This window comes from Aotus nancymaae, unplaced genomic scaffold (assembly GCF_030222135.1).
Source record: "Aotus nancymaae isolate 86718 unplaced genomic scaffold, 86718_ANA_hifiasm-v0.15.2.pri h1tg000124l, whole genome shotgun sequence".
NCBI lineage: Eukaryota > Metazoa > Chordata > Mammalia > Primates > Aotidae > Aotus > Aotus nancymaae.
The window spans coordinates 1,010,398-1,033,899 of record NW_026988539.1 but is presented as its reverse complement, the minus strand read 5'-3'; the positions used below and the strand labels follow the sequence as shown (position 1 = coordinate 1,033,899).

The following is a 23,502-nucleotide window of genomic DNA, read 5'->3' as shown; positions in this document are numbered from 1 at the left end:
TTCAGAAGTTGATTTCCGGCAGGAATATAGAAATTTAGAGGTGAGCCGGTTGCTATGAGTGGCGGACAGGGGGTCCCTCAGCACCTTCCATCAATTCCTGGGCACTCTCTTCCTCTTAAATAGACATGGGGTCTCACTATGTTGCCCAGGGTGGACTGGAACTCCTGGCCTCAGGAGATCCTCCCACCTCACCCCCCTGAAGTGCTGGGATCACAGGCGTGAACCACTGCACCTTCTCCTCCCTAAGGCTCTTGTGCACCAAAGCGCTCTCTCCTGGGCCCACCCGCCTCAAGTGGCCAGGAAGGCCTCCTTCCACCCCCGGCCTGTAGAGGAGCGGGGCAGTGCAGCTGTGTCCTCCTCGCACACAGACGGAGCAGGGAAGCCCCTGGCACAGCAGCAGCCAGCGTGCACTTTAGGGTGAGCAGCACCCCTGCACCTCCTGCCACACCTCTTGCCCCCAGAGAGCCTTGTCCATGGGTTTTGCGGGTGTCCGGTGTTGGGGAAGTCGCAGACGCCCCGCTTGGGAGTGTGGAGTCGATGCTGCCAGCAACAGGGAGTCATGGAAGTTTCCAGAGAAGCAGTGACGGGCTCAGACTTCTGCCGACTCGAGAGCATTTGGGGCAGTGGAGAAGTCGGTTCCAACAGGCTGGGGCAACGTGGGGAGATCAGGAGCCCCGGGGCTGGGAGAACCGCAGGTCCTGGACCGTTCCCACGCTCCCCACTGCCGCCCCCAGGAAGCCACTTTTCCCCGGGAGCCAAGCCTGCTTCCCGGTGGCCTGAGTACAGGTGCAGGTTAGCAGCTGCCCTGGGAGCTGTGTGCCGGGGTTCCGAGCGAGCAGTCCCTGTGAGGAAGCCCCGTGCACGGGGTGCACCACAGTCCTGGCTGCACTCGCTGAGGAGGGTGTCAGGGGACAAGAATTCGGGGCAAGACCTCTGACCTGCCCCCCACTTCCCTTCCTAAGCATGCGACACCAGAAAGGATCGGGGTGGCCGAGCGTCGTTATAAAACATTACGTTTATTGCTACAGTGCTGTTATGTACAGGACAGGTCTCTGGATCCACTTCAAAGGGGATCGTTTAAAAGTCCCAATAATCCAGCCAGCTGTGTAGACACGTATAAAATTATTTTCTTTAAAAAAAACATTACTTTTTGAAAACCATCTTGAGGCACTCAGAGCACACACACCCCCGCCCCCCCACCCGGTAACTGTGGTTTCCCCCATGAACTGCTGCGTTTCTTCCTCCTCGTGCTGGGTGAATCTCATTTAAATTCTGTGCAGAACACACAGTTCCAGAGGCTACGGGGTCACTGCCCACCCAGACCTAGGGGCAGGAACCAGAGGCAAAACAAGAGTGGGAGAGAGGCAGGTTCCCTAAGAGACCCCGTCCCCAGGGCCTGGAGACACCGCTGGACAGCCCCTCCCCTCCACCCGGGGCAGATCCTGGGCCTTGGGGTTCCCCTTGAATCCGCCACGAGGCCCAGGCTACCCAGCCAGTCTGGGGAGGGGAGTCAGGCAGCCCACGGTTTCTTGGGGGTGGCACTGGGGGAAGACGCCAGAGCTGCTGCTGGGGTGAGTAGTCAGCCTGGGATCCACAAGGCCTCAATGTGAGGAGGGGGAAGGCAGGCGCCCCGCAGGCCCGGCCCACATGTGGTGCCACAGTGACCATCGCTGTGGTCTGTGTGGAGCGGGAGGGGATCCTGGGACAGCCTGCTGGGAAGAGCTGGTTACCCTCATGGCAAGAGGCCAGCAAAGGGGACTGGAGAGAGGCCTGGGTGCTGGGACACAGGGCCCAGGATACAGATGGACGGCCCTGCTGGTTCTGTGGCAGTTGGACACACAGCCCAGGCCTTCGTAGGGCTCAGGGACCAGCACTGTTTCCCGCTCCAGCAGCTCCTGCCCTTGGGCCCCACAGTGGGAGGGCAGCAGGTGCGGCCCCAGCCCAGGGATGCTTCCCAGCACTGGGGGATGCCGCCAGGATGCATCCTGTGCATGCCACAATGGCCCTCCGCTGTGACAGGGACATGCTGGGGTGGGGGTGTCCTGTGCTGGCCCCGAACCTGCATCCCATCAGCCAGAGTCTGGAGCATGGTCTTGGGTCCTTGTGGCAGAGGAGCGAAGGACGGGTGGTCTGGGAGGCCCCAGCACCGGGCTCCAGGATGTGGCCCTGTGCCAGGGGTCGCTGGTCCCAACAAAATGCCCCATTTCAGAGAGGTGTGCAGGTTCCAAGGGAGAGCAGCTTATGGGGACCTGGGGAGGATGCTGCTTTGGGGCAGCTCCGGGGGCCGGAGCTGCTCGGCAGTCATCTGGGAGGGTCAGAGCCACCTTGCCGTCCCTTCCCCTATGCCCAGATCCGCCCCTTCCTGAGGGGAGAGGGTGGGGCAGGGCAGCCCCAAGGAGCCTTCACCGGGGAATGCCCAGGTGTCACTCTGCACAAGACAGAACCCAGAGGGGAACCCCCAACGTGAAGCAGGCGGAGGCCCGGCCGCCTGCCCCGTGCTGTCTGCAGTGCACTGCCTTCCGGGGCACGGGGCGGGGGGCTCAGGGTTACACGGGGTCTTCTTAATACGTTTAATCATCGGGTTGACCGGGAAATGCAATGCTCAGTCTAGAAACAGCAGCAGAAGTAGCGAGAGACACGGAATTTTTATACAAAAAAACGTGTTGCTTACAAAACGTATGCAAAAAAAGCTTAAAAAAAACCAGAGACCAAAGGCAGCATCCGTGCTCGTTTTCATCTCTATTAAGAAAAAAAAATCTTGTAACTAATGTTTTCATTTTCCTTAAAAAAAATAGTACGCGTAGGCACAATTTGCTGGTGGCTTTTGAAGAGGAAGCCGGGTCCCCACGGCCTCTCCGTCAGTGGTGTGCTTCCGCTGCTCCACATTTCATAGTTAAGGCATTTTCTCTTTTCTGACAAAGTGTACGTTTTGTTGCGTGCTTTCAGGTTTTGTTTACTGCAAAAAAAGTATGCTCCCATCAGCCCAGGCAACGGGCCAAGACGCAGTTTCAGGATCCATGGGGCAGATCACGGGGTGACATGGTGGCTGAGATTTGGGGGCAGGGGGATCGAAGCCAGTGAGGGGTGAGCTGGGGTCCCAGAAACTCCTGGACCCGGCGTCGCCTTCGTCGCCCCCTTCGCTCTGAAACTCGTCAGGTCGGCGCCGGCTCGATGCTGACAAAAGGCATGTGAGGTGTGGATGTGATGAGGCCCGGGGCCTCGGGTGGATGTTCTGGGCCCGGTGCACAGGGCTGAGGGTGGGTGGCTTGTCCCACGGAGGCGTACCTTTCACATGTGCCCGGTGGGGTTGTGGGTCTCAGTCAGGCCTGGGTGGGCCGCGGAAAGCACCATCTGGGGGTCTCCAACCACACCCGACACCTTCTCCTCTTCTCGCCGTTTCAAACAGGCAGCTTTGGGGTTCAGGTTCCGCTCTGGGGGTAGGGGGAGAGCTCTGTGGGAGAGGGTCCCTGGGAGGAGTGGTGGGGAGAGTGGGGTACAGGATGTCGGGGAGGTGGGGGTGGGTGCCGGGCCCTGTCACGTGTGGCCACCTGTATCTCCAGCTCTCATCTCCTTCCTTGAGAAGGCTGGGGGGGTGGGGGGGTTGTAAAGAAGAGACTGGGTATCAGAGGGTGTCTGGGGAAGGTCACAGGATCTGAGGCCAGCCACAGAGAGACGTGGAGAGTCCGGGGCCAGCAAGCACAGGACCCCAGCATCTGCACTGTGGTGAGGGAAGGGGAGGGTGCCGGGGCCGCCCTGGCCGGGGAGCCTACCTCGCACCTGCTGCTCCAGCCCCAGGATGACCTGCACGGCCTGCTGCAGGATGAGCAGCTTGGTCTGCGCTTTGTCCGACTTGAGGTGCATCTGGCACATGCGCCCCAGCTCCCGGAAGGCCTCGTTAATATCCCGCACGCGCACCCGCTCCCGCGCGTTATTGGCCATGCGCCTCTCCCGGTCCCTCAGGTCTTTCTCCTCCAGGGACAGCACCTCCTCCGTACTGCTGGGTCACAGCACCGAGGCCTCTGTTAGTGATGCGCCAGGGCTGGGCAGGAGGGCGGGGCTGGGTGACGGAGAGGGTATCCAGCTACTTGTGTTTGTGTGGTATTGGGTGCAGCAGTGCGGGTACATGGCTGGTGGTGTGGGCAGCAGTGCGGGTGCACGGATGGTGTTGGCATGGGTAGTAATCTGGGTGCACGGATGGTCCTGGTGTGGGCAGCAGTGCAGGTGCACGGACGGTGTTGGCGTGGGTAGTAATTTGGGTGCACGGATGGTGCTGGCGTGGGCAGCAGTGCGGGTGCACGATGGTGTTGGCATGGGTAGTAATCTGGGTGCACGGATGGTGCTGGCGTGGGCAGCAGTGCAGGTGCACGGATGGTGTTGGTGTGGGCGGTAATTTGGGTGCATGGATGGTCCTGGCGTGGGCAGCAGTGCGGGTGCACGGACGGTGCTGGCGTGGGTAGTAATTTGGGTGCACGGATGGTGCTGGCATGGGCAGCAGTGCGGGTGCACGGATGGTGTTGGCATGGGTAGTAATCTGGGTGCACAGATGGTCCTGGTATGGGCAGCAGTGCGGGTGCACGGACGGTGTTGGTGTGGGCAGCAGTGCAGGTGCACGGATGGTGCTGGCGTGGGTCACAGTGCGGGTGCACGGATGGTGCTGGCGTGGGTACTAATTTGGGTGCAGGGATGGTGCTGGCGTGGGCAGCAGTGCGGGTGCATGGATGGTGCTGGTGTGGGTAGTAATTTGGGTGCATGGAGGGTGCTGGCGTGGGCAGCAGTGCGGGTGCACGGATGGTGCTGGCGTGGGCAGCAGTGCGGGTGCACGGATGGTGTTGGTGTGGGTAGTAATTTGGGTGCATGGACCGTGTTGGTGTGGGCAGCAGTGTGGGTGCACAGATGGTGTTGGCGTGAGTAGTAGTTTGGGTGCATGGATGGTGCTGGCGTGGGCAGCAGTGCGGGTGCACAGATGGTGTTGGTGTGGGTAGTAATTTGGGTGCATGGACCGTGTTGGTGTGGGCAGCAGTGTGGGTGCACAGATGGTGTTGGCGTGGGTAGTAATTTGGGTGCATGGATGGTGCTGGCGTGGGCAGCAGTGCGGGTGCACATGCTGATGCGCCTGCTGTCACATCCGTGAAAATGTGCTCCCTGGAAAGCAGCAGAGCCTGTGTGTGTGAGTGACTGGCCAGGTGCACGTGCCCTCAGCTCTAGGGGAGGCTACGGATGTGGTCACATCCAAGAAGGACCAAGGTCTGACTGTTCCCAGGACGTCTGTGTGGAGGGAGGCGGGGCCCTGCTTCTGCATCTGAGAACCGGCAGGGTAACTGGTTCTCCCTTGACCCTGTTCACTCTGTGGGCCCCGGGCAGGGCCGGGGTGCGGCGGGGGGGCCAGTGCCAGCTCCTCTCTATTCATCCCTCTCAAGATAATCACCTTCCCGCTCTGAGCAGCAGCTTGTGGGGTGATGGACAGCTAGGCCTGGCCAGACCCACTGTGGACAGAGGGGTCCTTAAAGACACAGGCTGACCAGGCAAAGGCCTGGACCATCCCTGAAACCTGGGACTGGGGAGTCCAGGACTCAAGAGTCAGGACTCACATGGAGCAAACCAGCTCCCATCCCCTGAGACCCCCACACCCCGAGGGGGAGCCACAGAAATGCACACCCCCCGACAGTGAACTCTGGCTGCCCCAAGGTGAGCCCCACCTATGGCACCTGCCCTGGGTGGGAGCGCTGGCTCCCTAGTGCCCCGGGACCCCTGTCATCACTGCCACTGTGGATGGTCGCAGTGGCAGCTCTCAGGTTCCCAGTGCCTGCTCTGTGCCAGGCCCAGGGCTGAGCCTCCTCTCCTGCTGAGCCGCATGGAGCCAGCGAGTGGTCGCTGCTGCATTGGGGACAGGTCTCAGGCCAGGCCTACGTGCCGCATGGCCCTGCACAGGTGACCTCGCCCTATTCCCTGGCGCCTATTCGGCAGAATGGATGCCAGTCCCCATCTGGGCACCCACTGCTCTGGGTTGTGATGATGAAATGGGTGAAGGCCTGTCCCGGTGCCCAGCATGCCTGGTGCCCTGCCCTAGTCCCTGGGGGGCTGCCTCACCCACCTGCCTGCCCAGCCTGCCTTTGCAGCCTGAGGGGATCCCTCCAGGTGGCAGGGATGGCCCCTGGAGCCCAGGACAAGCGCACAGACCAAACTGACAGTGAGGGCCGGGGGCTGCGTGGGTCCTGGGTCGGTTTCTTCCCACAAGCCCTGATGGGGGGCTTTGGGGGAGGAAAGGCCCTGAGGCTGCAGCCCGGCCTCCTGTGCTCGGGCAGCAAGTGCGAGGTGTGGAGGGGCTGCCGCAGGAAGCAGAGGGACGGGCGGGCGGGATGGAGGGGAGAGCGGAGGGCAGACAGCAGAGGCAGGCCACACACAGGGCTGGAGACTCAGAAACCTTAGAGCAGAGGGGACAACGGGTCGGCCGGGCCAGGGCTCTGGCTCCGGTCCCAGCAACAATGCTGCAGGAGAGAAAGGGTTAATGGGGTGCAGGCGAAGAGAGGAAGGAGTAAAGGAAGCAGCCGCCAGCAGGGGGAGGGAGTCAGCTCACATCTGGGGGTTGGGCAGGTCTGTCCCGATCCTTCATTGCCCTGGCCCTGGGAAATGGGGGTGATGAACACCCACCCCCAGACTGGGAAAGTGAGTCGGAGGGAGGGGGACAGGCTCATGTGGCCCTGCGTGGCATCTGCTCGAGGGGAAGGAGCCAGGATGGTTTGCACAACAGCTCCTGTCTCTGGGCTGTGGGGACACCGGCCCCTGTGAGCCAGGCTCTGGGCTTCCCAAGAACAACAGGGAGGGTGGGAGCCCCTGGGGTGGGGGTGCAGTTTCGAGCCACGAAGCCCTGGCTTGCGGGCTTAGAGGTCCAGAAACAGTCTAGTCCTCCCACTGCGGAGGGGATGCTGAGGCCGGCAAACAGGAGAGCGGGCAGTCAGGAGGGGCAGTCACTGCAGTGAGGTCAGGGGGTGAGTGAGGGGCACAGTCACGGCAAGGGGCCGCTGCTGCAGAGGGAAGGCTGGCTCCAGGAAGGCGGGTGGGGAAGGAGAGCGAGGGCAGGAACACGAGGGAGGGTGGCGCTGCGGGGACGCTGGTGGCCCGCGCCCCCACTGACCTCGCACTTGCTGCTCCAAGTTGAGGATGACCGAGACGGCCTGGTGCAGGATGAGCAGTTTGGTCTGGGGCTTCTCGCTGTTGAGGTGCAGCTGGCACATGCGCCCCAGCTCCTTAAAGGCCTCGTTGATGTCGCGGACCCGCAGCCGCTCCCGGGCGTTATTGGCCACCCGGCGCTCCTTCTCCCGCTCGGCCTTCTGCTCTGGGGGGAGAAGGTCGTCCTCGTCCTCGTCTGGGCTATGGGGGAGGGCGCCGGGAGGGGGCCAGAGGGAGACAGTGAGGTTGGGGGACGGGCGTGGGGCCCGCCGACGGCCTCCCGGTGTGGGTACGGTGTGCGTGTGGCCTGTGTGCGTGTGCGTCCTGACGGGCTGGGGATGGGAAGGGCCGAGGTGGGGGCTGGCACCTGGTCCGGGCACGGGGGGCCTTCAGCTCCTTCTTCTCCTCCTCCGCGTGGTCGGCTGCCGAGGTATTCTCCTCGTCCTCCTTCTCCTCCCGCTTGATTTCGCCGGCAGCAGATGCTGTGGCACCTGCTCGGCCTAGCCCTGCAACAGGCCAGGGGTCAGGGGCTGGTATCGGCCTCCAAGGCCACGTGAACACATCTCTTTGTGCTCCTGTGGTGAGGGACTTGGGCCCTCCTGGAAAAACCGGGTCTTTGCCAAAAATAAAAACAAAAAACCAACAACCAGAACTGGATCCCTACCTCACACCACACGTCCTTACCAATGCCAGAAAAACTAAGGACCAGAAGGTGAAAGGAAAAGAGCTTTACCATCTTTGGAAGAAAGTGCAGAAATTCTGTGGCAACTCAGGCAGGAACCTATTAAAATGCTAAAAGAACTCTTTGCTTTTTTGGGGAAGAAAACTGTTTAAATCATTGACTTAAAAATATGGAACACGGGCCGGGCGTGGTAGCTCACACCTGTAATCTAAGCACTTTGGAGGCCAAGGCGGGTGGATCACCTCAGGTCGGGAGTTCAAGACCAGCCTGACCAACATGGTGAAACCTCGTCTTAAAAAATATATATATATATGGAACACGGCCAGGTGCAGTGGCTCATGCCTGTAATCCCAGCACTTTGGGAGGCCAAGGCAGGCAGATCACAAGGTCAGGAGATCAAGACCATCCTGGCCAACATGGTGAAACCCTGTTTCTCTACTAAAAATATTTTAAAAATTAGCTGGGTGTGGTGGCACATGCCTGTAATCCTGGATACTCGGTAGGCTGAGGCAGGAGAATTGCTTGAACCCGGGAGATGATTGCAGTGAGCCGAGATTGTGCCACTGCGCTCCAGCCTGGGCGACAGAGTGAGACTCTGTCTCAAAAAAAAAAAAAAGGAACACTTCAGGAATTTTCGTGTCATCTTTGTGCAAATGCTATGCTAATCGGTCATCTCATTTTAGTCCACCTGCTGTCCAAGTATATACCCAAAGAACTGTTTCTGAAAGAACACAGGCCAGGCACGGTGACTGACTCAGGCCTGTAATCCCAGCACTCTGGGAGGCTGAGGTGGGAGGATCATTTGAGGCCATGGATCAAGGCTACAGTGAGCTGTGATCACACCCCTGCACTCTGTGTGAGAGGGTGAGACCCCGTCTCAAAAAAACCCGAAATAAAATAAGTAAAAAAGAGAAACCCAAAATCAACAAGCTCAACTACATGAAAACTGAGAGTTCTGATCAGCAAAGACACCAGGAAAATGAAAGGCTCTGCCACGGAATACAAGACACCCGCCACAGACGTAGCCAGCGAGGGGGTGATCTCCCACATATACAAAGAACTCTGACAAATCAATGAGAAAGGACAAAAATAAGCAAGGTATCCAAACAGGCATCTCGTCAACAGGGAAACCACGTGGCCAGAAACACGTGGAAGTCCTTCGGCGTATCAGGAAATTAAGGCAACGCAAATGAGGGCTGCAGTGCGCTACCCTTCATACCCACTCAGCTGGCAAAGCTGAGAGGCCTGAACACTGAAAATCTTGCCTGTGGGAGGGGAAGCTGGTGCGGCTGCTTTGGAAAACTACTGAGCAGCCTTTCCTCTGAGCTGACGACGGGCGTATCACGCCCTTGATCGGCAGGTCAGCAGGAAAGCGTGATGTGGGCATGTTCCAGTGCCCCACACCCAGGTCAGGGACAACAGTGCGCTCACAATGGGAACCCCTCACTCACACCACACAGGTGCCCCACACGCAACGCGAGCCAGCAAACCAAGGTGTAAAAAACACGCCAGTCGGACGCTGTGTTCGTGAACTTCAGTAACAGTAAAAGCTTTTTTTTTTTTTTTTTTTTTTTTGAGACGGAGTTTCACTCTTGTTACCCAGGCTGGAGTGCAATGGCGTGATCTCGGCTCACCTCAGCCTCCTCCTCCTAGGTTCAGGCAATTCTCCTGCCTCAGCCTCCTGAGTAGCTGGGATTACAGGCACGTGCCACCATGCCCAGCTAATTTTTGTATTTTTAGTAGAGACGGGGTTTCACCATGTGGGCCAGGATGGTCTTGATCTCTTGATCTCGTGATCCACCCGCCTCAGCCTCCCAAAGTGCTGGGATTACAGGCGTGAGCCACCGCGCCGGGCCCAGTAAAAGCTTTAAAACGTGTGGCTTAAAGGCACACAGCTACCCCAGAACAAAGCAGCCACTCTGCATTCAGCAGGCAAAGGCCTGGGCCATCCCCAAAACCAGGGTTTGGGGAGTCCAGGACTCAGAGTCAGGGCTCACATGGAGCAAACCAGCTCCCATTCCCCGAGACCCCCACACCCTGAGGGGGAGCCTCAGAAATGCACCTGCTCCCCACAGTGAACTCTGGTGCAATCGACCAACGTCAGCCACCAGGACCAGCTGAGGCCTCAGCACATGAAAGACAGGAAGGAAACAAGAGAACTTGTGGGCATAAGACTAAGCTCAGGGCCGTCCTGGGCACTGCCAGCCATGAGCCCGGACCCTTCTCTGGGGTGGGGCCATCCTGGGCACTGCCAGCCGTGAGCCCGGACCCTTCTCTGGGGTAGCCGTGAGCCCGGACCCTTCTCTGGGGTAGCAGTGAGCCTGGGCCCTTCTCTGGGGTAGCCGTGAGCCCGGACCCTTCTCTGGGCTGGGGCCGTCCTGGGCACTCCAGGGTGCTGAGCAGCATTGCTGGCCCGCACCCACTCTGTGCTGGGAGCACCCCCGGCGCTGACAACCGCAGATGTCCCCAGGCATCACCCGGTGTCCCCTGGGGCAGAGCTGCTGCAGTGATAAAAATCAAGGTTCCTGGAAACCTGACTGGAAGGCAGGTGGGATTCCTGGCGTGGTGGAGCGATGGGGCTGGGAAAGGGCCCACAGCGACCCTGCCTCCTCCTGGGCCTCTCACGGGTGTCAGATGCTGACAATCCCCAGGCTCAGGCAGATTTGCCCCAAACTCGTTCCTTTGTCCCCTTCCTTACGGGGTTCCCAGCCCCAAAGCCACCCACAGCTCGGGCCAGAAATGCCAGGGCCGCCCTGCCTCCTCTCAGTCTTGAGTCACAAACCCTGCGGGCCGCGCCTTCAGGAGATGAAGAACCCACCCACTACTCACCCTCCATGAACCCTGGAGCAACCCTGTGGCCTCTGCCCTGGACCCACGGTGCCACTCACGGTGTGTCCTCCAAGCAGCCACCAGAGGCTGTCTGTGAACACCTGGGTCAGGTCCCAACCCTCCTCGCCACAGCCCTCCATGCCTCCTATCTCCCTAGCCGTCAAAGCCTGAGTCCTCCCTGCGGCCCACATGGCCCTGCATGACGTCCCCTCTCCCCTTTGTATATGTGGGAGATCCCTCTCTCCCTCTTCCTCCCTCTCCCCCTCCTCCCTCTCCCCCTCCTCCCTCTCGCTCCTCCTCCCTCTTCCCTTCTTCTCCCTCCTTCTCCCTCTCTCCCTCCTTCTCCCTCTCCCTCCTCCTCCCTCTCCCCTCCTCCCTCTGCTCCAACCCCAAGGGTCTCCTGGCTGCTCCTCCCAGGTATGGTCTGGCCCCAGGGCCTTTGCCTGGGCTGCGCCCTCAGACTGGAACCCTCCTCCTCCTCCAGGTACTCGCCTCCTCATAGGTGCTGCTCAAACGTCACTTTCTGGCCTCCAGGGCCACCGTCTTTAAAACCATACAAAAACCCCAACCCATGCCAGCCACTTGGTTCATTCTCCCCAGCACCTGCGCTGTGCAGTGAGCTCCGGGTCCGTCTCCCCTGAGGCAGGGGCATCCTGCTGCACACCCCGTCCCGCCCCCAGGGCTGAGCGCTGCCAGGCACATGGCATACGGGAGCAGGCGGATTAAGAGGTAGCCCGGAGCCCACCCTCCACCCATGTCACCAGGTGCCCCCACGGTGACCACACCTGCCCCAGGTTCCCCTGACTCCCACCACTGGAGTGCCTCGGTTTTCTCAACTGGAACCAGGAGTGAGACGACCTGAGCTCGAGGGCTTACCACTGTACGAGTCGGGAGGCCGGGAGAGGTCGGGGAGGGCGCCTGGCTGGCTGGGGAGGGCCGTGTGGCTGTGCATGAGGCTGGCGCTGCCTGCAAGGCTGTCCTCGGGGTGTCCGGCTCCGGCCTGTGGGTGGGGAGAGGGGCCAGTCAGCAGGAGCTGGGGTCCCTGCCCGCGGCCCAGCCCCACCCTTGCCCAGAGCTCACCAGGCCTGCGTGCCGGCCGCCCAGCGGCATGGGACCGGCGAAGCCCGAGGCCAGCGCCCCGTGGCCGGGCAGCAGTGCATGCACGTCACCGGCCGTGCCCACGGCGTGGCTGCGGAGCACATGGATGGCCTCGTCCAGGTGGTCTTCTATCTTACTCTGCTGCGGGGCAGGGGTGGGTGGTGAGGGGCCGGGGCCACGGGACCCCACAGGACCCCGTCCATGTCCCCTTTTGCATGCAAGTGGCAGGCGGTCCTGTTTCCCCGTCCCCCGGAGCCTGCGTTTTCAACCAGCTCAAAACGTCTGTGCCTTGGCAGCCACAGGGCCTCAGCCACAGCTTAGGGCTTACTTATGAGAAATTAGCAAAAAGGTTTCTCCTTCTCAAGGGGCATCTGCCCTGTAAATTCTGTGGGAGAAGAGGGGGGTGAGGTGGGATGGGGCGGGATAGGCGCTCACCAGGCCGTGGAGGCCCCCGTCGTAGCTGGGCGATAAGGCACCGGGGGCTCCTGCTCGGGGCCACTGCGACGTCCCTGGAAGCGGGGGGGGGGGGGCACATGAATGGGGTGCAAGGAGCAGGGTGTGAGTGCAGCGTGACCCCCACGGGGAGGGATTCATGAACTGCCTGACCAGCCTCCACCTGCCCATGATGCCCACTCCAGGACACCCCACATCGACTGGAAAAGCTGTCTGCCAGGCAGGGATGCTGGGTGCCCAGTGGGCACTGCCATTCCAATCTCTGAGCCTCAGGTTCCCCATCTACAAAATACAACCACCCCTACACCAGGGGTAAAGCGGCTCGGGGTGCATGGCCAGCGGCTCCTCCCCATGCTGCCCTGCCCTGGCCGACCCACTCTGGGCTCCAGCAGCAGGCAGGGAGCTGGTTAGCTCCAGGTAGAACCAGACAGGCCGAGGTGAAGTGAGGGTCCCTGACGCCTCCCATGGGGCAGAAGTGGAACCACCCAGACCTTCTGGAAACCTCCTGCTCCCACTCCTCCCTCCAACACCCCTGCTGCGGCCAGGCACATCCTTACAGGGATAGAGAGTCTGCCCCCACGCGACAGAGCCTCACACGAGGTAAACAGCTGGTACCTAATAAATACCCTGTGGGTGAGCACATGGCAACACACCCACGATCTAGAGCCCGGTCCACAGCCCTGGCACTCCTGCCCTATGCGATCTGGGAGCTGCTGGGCACGCCTGCATCCCCTCGTGTTCATGCAGCGTGAACCGCCAGGTCCTGCCCTACGTCTCTGCCTGTGCTGTGACCTAACCAGGACGCCACCTCCCAGCCCTCACTGTCTGGTTATGTGCCATAGCCTTGGAAGGCTGGCTTGGAGGCTGCTTCCACCAGGCAGCCTTACTAGATTGCCCAGTGAAAGATAAGCTCACGGTGGATTGATTCTGTTCCACTGTCTGGTTCCTGACCAGAGATGCCACGGGCCCCCGAGGGTGAGCTGCTCCCTTTCCACCTGCTGCCCATCCCAGCAACGCAGAGGCACCAGAAACAGCCGCCCTCACCCCCCCAAAACCCTTACAGACCTGCCAGGCCCTGTGGGGAGCCCACAGGGGTAGAGGGGCTGGACGAGAAGTTATTGCTTGAGTGATCCGGGGAGTAGATCTGAGTGGGACCAGGAGAGACGGGCGGTCAGGGGTCGGCCTCTCGGGTCACTCGCCTGGCCACCCCCCATGCCCCACGCCTCACCGAGGCCAGTGCCTTCCCGAGGGCGTCCCCAGAGCTGCCGGCTGTGGTCCCTCGGGAGCCTGTGGGTGGAGAGAGGTGAGACCCAGCCTGGGGGGAGCCTCCACCCCACGTGGCCCAGCCTGGGTGCTACAGCTGACAGGAAGCTCCCTGCACTCCGCCATCCTGCACGGACACCGCAGCGGTGGCCAGAGTAGCGTGATCCCCCAAAACCAGCCTTCACAGGGGCTCTGGGGACAGGGAGCCTCGACAGACCCTGGGTGATCGAGTCCCCTCTGAGCCTCAGTTTCCCCAGCTGTAAAACGGAAACAACCCACTCCTCAAAGAGCTGTTTCCAGATATCCCCATCCCAACGCACGCGGCACGCCCTGCAGACGGCGGACGATGTGAACTCATGCCAACCCAGCTCCTGGCCAGCAACCGCGCCTGCGCCCACCGTGGAGTCCCCGCCAGGTCCCCTGCCGAGCCCACCGAGGCCCTGCCTGCAGCTCAGTGTCCCCCCGGAGGGGCCGAACCCGGGCAGGGGCCGTACCCAGGAGGCTGTCGGCCCCAGTGACAGGCGGCGTGTGACTGGAGACGCCGCCGTACGCGGCTGTGGGGGCTGAGGAGAAGGTGGATGCAGCCGGGAGCCCGCCGTTCACCTCTGCTCCGTGCAGCTGGTAGCCCTGGGGGCATCAGGCAGGACGGTGGGTTAGATGGGGCACTGCCACCCTCCGCCCGCCCACCGGCCCTGTGCCCCGGTCCTACCATGCGCTCGTGCTGGTGCAGGCCGCCAAACGTGCCGCTGCCTCCACCACTGGCCACAGGGCCGCTGCCAGGCGGGAGGGGCAGGGGGGATGAGCCCCCGCCCAGCATGGGTCCGAAGCCCGCCTGGCCTGGGGGACTCCAGAGCTCAGCTGAAGGGTGCAGGCTGCCATCTGCGGGGTGGGGCTGGTAAGGCAGGGTCCAGGTGGGGCACCTCAGCCCACCCCCACCTTCTCAGGCGAGCCCCCATGTACCTGCCACGTAGAAGGGGGTGGGATAGGCGCTGCTGGGGGTCTTGGCGGACGGGTAGGTTGCGGCGTCCCTGCCGTAGTCCTCACCTGAGCTGGGCGGGTACACCTGCAGGGGGGCGGGCGGGGTGCATGGTCAGGACGGAGGGGCCCCAGGGTTAATGAGCCCACGCACCTTGCTGCCCTCCCTAAGCCCCTCCCCCTGCCCCTCCCAGTAGCGCATCTACCACACCCCGTTTCCCCTGCCTGTAAAGCCTCCCCTGCTTTGGACAAACCCCAGCTCCTCGGCCCAGATTCAGGGTCTGACGGCCTCGCTCCTGCTCCCTTTCCAGCCCCCACCTCCTGCCTCCCTGAACGACTGACCACTGTACCTGAGGCCTTAGCGCTGGCTCTGTCTTTAAAGCCTTTTTCTGCCTTAATCCAGGAAACTCCTATTGATCCATCAAAACCCCAGCTCCAACACCCCCATCCCATCCTTCTCCTTTGTTCCCCAGCTGGAATCAATCCCCCGGTGCCACAATTCCCTTGGCCCCAGAGCAACACTGGTCCTTGGCTGAATCAAAAGGAAGAGGGGTCTGTGATTAGTGCCAACTCCGACTGCCTGGCACTGCCTGGACTCTGGGGCTTGGGCCAGTTGATAAGGTCTGCCCCTGTGCTGAAGAGTATGCTGGGTGGGTCTGATGCTGTAAGAAACTGGGTGGCGGGTCCAGCTGAGAGAAAGTGGCCCTGGAGAAGGAGGGGAGCAGGACCGTCGGGAGCAGAGTCTGACCATGCCTTTGGCCTGAAGTCAGTATGACTCTGAACCCAGGCCTGTGAGGAGCTGGCCAGCCCAAACAGCGAGGAGAAGTATGCCCAGGGCTCTTGGGGCCAGCACGGGCACCGGGCAGAGGGTGGTTGGTGGCTACAGAGCTGGGGAATCAGCCAAGTCCTCTCCCTCCACCGAGATGAGATCGCAGGAGTGCGTCACGCAGCCTAGACCATCTGTAGGGCTTGGCACACTGCCGGCCCCAGGCAGGGAGGCAGGGACGCAGGGCAGCCTGAACCCGCGAGGACGGAACGGGGAGCCCCATTTGTGCCCTTTCTCAGGGGGCCTCAGTCACCAGAACCACCTTTCTCTCAAAGCAAGAGAGACAGAGATTGGACCTAGGGAAGAACTTCCCTGCCTTCCCTCAGGTGGCCTCCGGTCGGAGCCAGGGCCTCGGGGCAGATCTTGGTTCAGAAACCTCGGGGGTCCTGTCCACCCAGTGCCTACTGCCCCACATGTGTTCCCAAGCTTCCCTGGGACACACTGAGGAGCTCTGGGCTCCCTTCTCCCTCGTGCAACTCACCGAGGATGGAAGACCCGGCGGGACCTTCCGGACCTTCTTGGGCTGTGTGTCTGTACGGAGCAAAAGGGGTGAGACGCGGCCACCGCCATGATCACAGCACCTGTCCTACGCCTGGACGGGAGACCCCCGCGGTTCCCGCTTCATAAATCAAAAACCTGGGGTCTATCTACGTGCGTCCAAAGACGAAAACGGACCACAAGGGTTTTCTCCTGTGACGCGGAGTGCGGAAAATGAGGAGCTGATGGATCCTGAGCGGGGCTCTGCTGAGAAGCCCTGGCCCACTCTGCTTCCAGGATGGCCCCAGTGATCACATGCAATCAGTCCTCACCACTCAAGGCTGCTGTCTGCAAACTCGCTTACTGGATAAAATCTGTACCCTGGAAATCAGTGCTCCAGCGCCTTCCTGAGCACTCAGGGACGTGAGTGGAATTTGAGTCGCCGAGGTGCACGGCCCAGCTGAGGCGGAACGGGGCCTCCTCTGACATCACGTGGGGGCTCCTGTCCGTGGTCTATTCAGAGCCACCATCTGTTACATTTTTGTGCTTTTTACTGGTGATTTCACTAAGTGGGTCTCACTCTACTGCTCAGGCTGGAGTGCAATGGTGCAACTGTAGCTCACTGCAGCCTCAAACTCCCAGGGCCAAGCCATCCTCCTGCCTTGGCCTCCTGAGAAGCTGGGCCCACAAGCGTGTGCCACCATATTTAGCTAATTTTTAAAATTTTCTGTAAAGATGACATCTCCCTATGTTGCCCAGGAAGGTTTTGAACTTTTGGCCTCAACTGATCCTCCTGCCTCGGCCTCCCGAGTAGCTGGGACCCCGGGTGGGCGCCACCATGCCTGGGACGGGCCCGGGAGGCGTCTTAAACAGAAACCATGTGCACGGAGCCCGCACCCATCAGCTGCAGGAACCTCACGACCAGAGGCTGGCAGGACCCTCTCCCTGGCTCGTCACAGCACCAATCTATCAGGGTGGTGCAAAAGAAATTGCGGGTTTGGCTGCAACAGTCTATGGCAGCCCTGTGGGCCGGGGCCACCGGGAGTGGTGGGCACAGACTGCACTGGGCCATCCCGTCACCATCCATCCCTCCCAACGCCCAAGCGCCTGGTGTCCAGCCAGGACCTGGAAGGTATAGGGTCCGTCGCCTCCCATGCCCTCAGCTAACAGGCGACCACCCACCTCCCTCTGCAGGCTCCCTCTCGGATGCCCCCGCTGCCCCTGCCAGACCCTGCTCACCCAGGCCACCGTCCGCCGCTCTCCGCCGGGAGCTGCTGGAGTAGGAGGGGTAGTACTGGGAGGTCCCCTTCATGCCGGATGGGGACAGGGGCCCAGGGCTGTTGAGGGCCAGCTCGCCTGGCAGGAAGCCAGCCTGGTGGGGAGCGGGGCGTCAGGAGGAATGGGGCTGGCATTCAAGCCCCAGGCCGTTCCATTCAAGAAAAAACTGCCAAGGCTGAAGCCGCTCGGACTTGCCCCTCGGCAAGTGACGCCCCTTCTGCCTGCTCACGGCGATTCTCTCCGACACCTGCTGTGTTTCTCTGACTTAAGACTGACCCTGACAGCCATACTGTTGTTTCCATGAAGAATGACAGACTGAGAAAAAGACACCAGTGCTGCTGACCCGAGGAGCTACTCCCCGGATTCTGCGCGGCTGGGTGTCTGTGCGCCCCGCTCCCTGGATTCTGCGAGGCCGGGTGTCTGCGCGCCCTGCTCCCCAGATTCTGCGAGGCCGGGTGTCTGCGCGCCCCGCTCCCCGGATTCTGCGAGGCCGGGTGTCTGCGCGCACCCAGCTGCTTCCTGTCTTTTTGATTTTGTCGTATGAAGCCCTCAGTTTGATTCTGAATGTGTTAGTGTGAAAATGGGCTTTCTTTCTGGGGAACCAGGGCTGGCCTGAGCCAGGTCCCGGCCGGCACTGACTCCTGTGTTTCATCTGCTCCATCATCCGGTGGCCCCACGGGGTGGCCGAGCGCCCAGGGCAGGGCCTTCTCCCCAGGCCCAGCCGCTGCTGAGCCTGCACCCCGTGTGGCTACTGCAGGCTTGCTGAGTGGCCAGAGGGCGCCAGAGAGCAGTCTTCCTGCCTGCCACTCGGGTGTGCGGGCATCTGAGCCCTGGAGCTGGGCATGGCAGCCCCGCAGGCCTTACCCTTCCTGTCCTACCTGCCTCTCCCGCTGCCCGGTCCACACCCAACCAGCCCACTCTGGCCCAGCCGGGCCTGCTGTCGCTGCTATCAGGAGGCAAACAGAACCTGGCTGAGCCAGCACAGCTTCTGCAGCTCACAGCGACAGATTTGATTTGAATTAAAACGCACCCAGCCCCGCCGGAACTCCTCACCTGAGTCAGGCCGCCCACGCCTGCGTCTCTCCCAAAGGAGGCATAGGCACCCCGCTCGCCGCTCTTGCCTGCAAGGGGAGAAGGAAGGTCAGTGGGAGGCCACCCAAGAACCATCCCTGCCCTGTGCCTGGCACATGCCCGCATACAACAGGCGCTCCATAAGTGCACACGGCTGAGAGAGAACACAGATACAACAGGTGCTCAGTAAGTGCACAGAGCTGAGACAGCGCCCACATACAACAGGCGCCCATTAAGTGCACAGGGCTGAGACAGCGCCCACATACAACAGGCACCCGTTAAGTGCACAGGGCTGAGACAGCACCCACATACAACAGGCGCCTGTTAAGTGCACAGGGCTGAGGCAGCACCCACATACAACAGGCACTCTGTAAGTGCATGTGGCTGAGAGGGCCCTCCCATCCACTAGCGACGGGTTTGGGGACAAGAAGGGATCCCTGATGATTTCGGGGCCAACTCGGAGCGTCTGCAGCCCACACAAGCCCTGCCTGGGGGACAGGGAAGGAACAGCAGAGCTTAAAAGGGTCCTGCCTCCTGCCGGCCAGTCCCCGCCCTTCCTGAGCCTCAGTTTCCTCAGTTCCAGGCATAGACAGGCCGATGCCCTGGGGAGCTGGGATCAGAGGCATTTGTCTGCCCCAAGGGACAGGTCTGGGGGCCCTGGGGGGGAGCCCCAGGGACTGTCAACATAGCCTCAGGTTCAGCGCCCAGGCCCCGGGGTTCCCTGGCACAGGCTTCCCCTAAGAGACCAGCTTGCGCCTTCAGGCCAGGGTTTGTTCATAAATGAGCATGTGACCTGCCCTCCACCAATGACTGGCACCTCCCTGGGGTGCTCAGTGACAAAGGGCAGGTGAGGCCTGGGCTATGGAGGGGGACAGCTGGCTGGGGTGAGCCCCCAGAGTGGAGGGCCTGGGTCTGATGCAGAGACACCTCGATCCAGCCTTGCCTGACGCAGGTCCCCGACTACTCAGGACCTGAGCCACTTAAATCCCCTTCTGGCTTACATTGGGCGAGGAACGTGACGGGAGGCACAGTCCCCGGCCCTGCCGGGAGGGGATGAAACGCACAACTGAATAACATACATTATTCTCAAACCATGAAAAAAATTCCCCGATTTCCGAATCTTAAGCTCAACAGCCGGGTACGGTAATGCACGCCTGCAATCCCAGCACTCTGCGAGGCCGAGGCGGGTGGATTAGGAGGTGAGTTTGAGACCAGCCTGGCCAACATGGTGAAACCCCAACTCTACTAAAAATACAAAAATTAGCCAGGCATGGTGGTGCACACCTGTAGTCCCAGCTACTCGGGAAGCTGAGGCAGGAGAATCACTTGAACCCGGGAAGCAGAGGCTGCAGTGAGCCCAGATCAGGCCATTGCACTCCAGCCTGGACAAGAGTAAAACTCCGTCTCAAAAAAAAAAAAAGTAAAAAAATTAGCCGGGTGTGGTGGCACACGCCTGTAGTCCCAGCTACTCGGGAGGCTGAGGCAGGAGGATCACTTGAACCCGGGAGGCAGAGGTTGTAGTGAGCCCAGATCAGGCCACTGCACTCCAGCCTGGGGACAGAGCGAGACTGCATCTCAAAAGAAAACAAGTTCAACAATTTCCCAACTCCTGGAACAGATGCTGTTTTTTGCCCCGTTTCCTCATCTTGGTGACCCTGGGGACATGCGGGAGACGACAGCCACAACCCACCCACAGGCCACCCCAGGCCACAGCAGCCGCTTGCGCGGCTTCTCGGATAAGAAACTGAGGCCAGGGGAGGCTGAGGTTACGCCAATGCCCCCAGTGCCTCCCGGGACCCCCGCTGCCCTCTCGAAGCTGCTTGGCTGGGGCCCAGGCCCCACGGGTGGCAGGTAGGACACGACTGGGCTCTGGGCACTGCTGGCCAGTCCACGGGAACTGCCCGTGTCAGCCCTGCCCACCCTGGGGCCATCAGGGGTATGAGGAAGGACAGCCAGCAGAGAACCAGGCCTCCAGGTACAGAGACCACCCCAGGTTGGGGTGGGGCTAGGCCTCACCTTCCTCGTCTGGGAAATGGGCAGACATCCCCCCTGGCATGTGGTGGGTCTCAGGCACACCCTCCCCACCTTCATGCCATGTGCTTCCTACCCAGGACACCAACCCACTGCATGCCAGGTCCTAGGCCGGGCAAAGCGAGGCAGGACAAACCGGCCCGCCATGGGGCCCAACCAGCGGCTGCCCCTCAAGGTCCAGGGAAAAGGCTGAGTCCCCAAAGTCCTTCGGGCCTCAGCTTCCCCCAGCCCACAATGCTGAGGGGTACACGGTACGCGTGAGCCCAGCAGCGGGTCCCGCGCCCCACAGCTCGCGGCTTCTAAGCAGCGCCCGCCTCCACCGCACCATGAAAACCACGCACAAACACTGCCTCGAACCACCGGGTTCCAGAGACGGGGAAGGATCCCACGGCCCAGGATGACCGAGGGATGGAACCACAAATTCCACAGCTGAGGCACCACGGCAGCGGGACCCCCGAGCCCCCTGCTAGTCCCCCAAGACCCCTATCCAAGCTCCCCGAACCCCGGGGCACTGGACTTGACAGCCTCACAGGAGGGGGGCTGTGAAGCCTGGGGGTTTCGGTCACCGTCCCAGCCGCTGCCCCAGGTCCCTGGAGCGGGGTACACCCTGGTCAGCCCCGCCCAGCCATAGACCACGCGCCAGGGCGCCGCTTTCCAAGCACGGGTGGGCCAGCAGCGGGGCTGGGATAGTCACAAGACCGGGTGGGCCAGCAACGACCAGTCACCAACCACGACCCCGCGATCGGCAGGGTCTGCCAAGCTGGGTCACCTCTCGCTGTCTCCCTCCAGGAAGGTTCTGGGAGGGTCCCTTTCCCACAGTGGGGAAACCGAGGCTCAGAAGAGGATGGCTCTGGCCCAGGGTACACAGCGGCGTGGGATGACACGCCAGGTCTGAGTCGTCATTCTTATTTGTTTGAGACTGAGTTTCGCTCTGTCACCCAGGTTGAAGTGCAATGGTTTGCTCTCAGCTCACTGGAACCTCCATTTCCTGGGTTCAAGCGATTCTCCCGCCTCAGCCTCCTGAGTAGCTGGGATTACAAACACCCAGCACCACGCCTGGCTAATTTTTGTATTTTTAGTAGAGATGAGATTTCACTGTGTTGGCCAGGCTGGTCTCGAACTCCCGACCTCAGGTGATCCACTCACCTCGGCCTCCCGAAGTGCTGGGATGACAGGCGTGAGCCCCTGCCCCGGCCTGAGTCACGGTCCTCTCGGTTAACAAGAGGCCCCCAGGGAGAGAGGGCGGCGGCCTACGGAACAGCGCAGGCTCTGACCACCACACGTGCAGGCCGCCTCCTTGAGTCTCCAGGACTCCTACGCCTCCTTTCCAGTGGGTGACAGCCGGCCCTGCTGACCCCTCCCCGGGAAGCAGGAGGTGCCCTGCGCAAATCGCAGGGAGGACGGGGGTCTGGAGCGGCCTCCCTGCCTCTACACCCAGGTGGGGAAGCCGAGTCGCACGGCGCCGTGACGGGAAGGCCGGGCTGTGCCCTCCTGCACCCGCTCCCAGGACGGGCGGAGGCTTCGGCTGCCCACACCCTCTGGGTGAACGCTGGGGATGCCTGCCGCTGTGCGTGCACTGACCACGCCGATGTCTGCACATCCGTGCACGGCAGAGGGACCGCGCCAGGCAGGCACTCACCTCCGAGTCCCGGTCCCAGGAATGTGGACGAAGAGAGGCTGCCGTGCGACTCGGTGAAGTGGGCGCCCTCGCCGAAGGTCTACGGGAGACGGTGGGAATGAGGCGTGCTGGGCGCCACAGGCCCCCCACCCCGCATTATGGCTGGACAGGAGGACTCAAACCTACGTCTCCCAGTCCAAACCCCTGGAAGGCTGGCCCCTTCTCTCAGCCTCGGTTCCCCACACATCCCCCTGCTCTGGGATAGGAAACTCAGGATCTGAGGTCTCATGGGGGCTCCTACCCGGCTGGGGTCAAAGGAGGAGCTGTTCTGGTCGCTGCTGCCCCAGGAGGCTGAGCTGGGCCGGTCCTCAAGACCTGCAGGCAGGACAGAGAGAGTTACGGTCACCCTCACACCAGGCCCAGCTCTAAAGCCAGGCTGGGTTCCTGGCGTCTCGGGGCCAAGTCTCAGTGGATCCAGGGGGGTATGTGGAACCCTTCCTAACCCAGTCTGACTCACAGGGACACCAGTCAGCAGGTGACACCCAGACACCCTAGGACTCCCAGGTTCACACACTTAAGTAATTCTTCCATCAGCTCTCTGCTGGCAAACTCCTACCCACCCACTGAAGCCCCAGCCAATCATGGCCTCCTTGGGCAGAGCCCTCGCTCTCATGCCGAGCCTCCTCCCTTGCAGCCCCAAGTGCCTCCCTCTGGCACAGCCCTGACCACGTGGGCCGGGGACTCTGTGTCAGGTGGACTCTTCTCAAGAGCCTGAGGGTGTGGGAGTGAACAATGAGCTCCAGGTGGGGCCACCCTTTGCTGAAGCTGCAGCAGAGGCCGACCCACTGAGCAGGAGGCTGGCAGCCCGAGAGGGTGGAGCCGAATCGCGTCACCCAGGAACAAGCCCCATGTGGAGACCAGAGGCCTGCACTGGGGCAGGAGTTCCCAGCCCGCAGCTCGGGCTGGGCCAAGGACCTTGGTCCCGGGGCGGGGTGGGGTGGGGTGGGGTGTGGCGGGTGGAGCCCTTATCGCTCGGAACACTCACAGGCAACCACCCAGGACTCCGGAATCTTCTGCCCTGGGCAGGGCAGGCCTGTTCAGACCCTTCCCCCATCCATGGAGGGCCACAAAGCACACCCTTGGAGAAGCAGGACTGTGGCCCTGGGGCGCCTCAGCTTGGCCAGGGGGTCGCGGCCCTGCCTCAGTTTCCCTCTATAATAAACGGAATTACAAACAGGCCATATTTTTGAAGGCTGGCGGTGCCCATGTCCAGCTCTCCGGTCCAGAGGCCTCCCAAGAGCCAGGCTAGGGGGACCCAGCCCAGCAGCATGTCTGTGACAGGTAGAAGCTCAGGCTGTCCTCCCCAACGCTGACTCCACACTGCAGGCTGCCGGACCCAGCCCCGCTCCTCCGCCCGCCCAGCTCGCCTGCACCAGAAACTTCTTTCAAATTGCATCTTTCTATTTCAGTGCCTTTGTGTTACTCATTCCCCTCGGGAAGTATTGGTGTTTAATTGCTGTCTAATTTACATAATTATGCATATTAATCTCCCCATCTAATGAATATTCATACATCTCATTTAGATTTTGTTTTCTAATCAAAAATTTCCAATGTGATTATGAGCGGGGGGCTGGGATGTGGCCTTGGCTGGTTGGGGGGCCAGGCAGGGGGTTCCTGTGGTCTCCAGGAATCCACGTGGCATTGGCTGCCAGGTCTGGGGCATCTGCACCCCAA

General features: G+C 61.4%; 1 protein-coding gene across 1 annotated transcript in view; it reads right to left on the bottom strand.

Moving 5' to 3' along the window:
* Positions 1 to 996: 996 nt before the first annotated feature.
* TCF3 (transcription factor 3) overlaps positions 997 to 23,502 on the bottom strand; it is a 46,445-nt gene continuing 23,939 nt past the window's right edge. The window contains exons 4-20 of the mRNA XM_064371199.1: positions 22,070 to 22,143; positions 21,790 to 21,868; positions 18,102 to 18,169; positions 17,010 to 17,142; positions 15,775 to 15,824; positions 14,453 to 14,555; positions 14,202 to 14,371; positions 13,987 to 14,119; positions 13,458 to 13,516; positions 13,295 to 13,373; positions 12,212 to 12,285; positions 11,759 to 11,917; positions 11,555 to 11,678; positions 7,535 to 7,673; positions 7,133 to 7,368; positions 3,286 to 3,431; positions 997 to 2,956 (exon numbers count right to left, since the gene is read on the bottom strand). Coding sequence (XP_064227269.1) covers positions 3,289 to 3,431; positions 7,133 to 7,368; positions 7,535 to 7,673; positions 11,555 to 11,678; positions 11,759 to 11,917; positions 12,212 to 12,285; positions 13,295 to 13,373; positions 13,458 to 13,516; positions 13,987 to 14,119; positions 14,202 to 14,371; positions 14,453 to 14,555; positions 15,775 to 15,824; positions 17,010 to 17,142; positions 18,102 to 18,169; positions 21,790 to 21,868; positions 22,070 to 22,143 — 1,823 coding nt within the window. The 3' untranslated portion in view covers positions 997 to 2,956; positions 3,286 to 3,288. The remainder of the gene's footprint in view (positions 2,957 to 3,285; positions 3,432 to 7,132; positions 7,369 to 7,534; positions 7,674 to 11,554; positions 11,679 to 11,758; positions 11,918 to 12,211; positions 12,286 to 13,294; positions 13,374 to 13,457; positions 13,517 to 13,986; positions 14,120 to 14,201; positions 14,372 to 14,452; positions 14,556 to 15,774; positions 15,825 to 17,009; positions 17,143 to 18,101; positions 18,170 to 21,789; positions 21,869 to 22,069; positions 22,144 to 23,502) is intronic.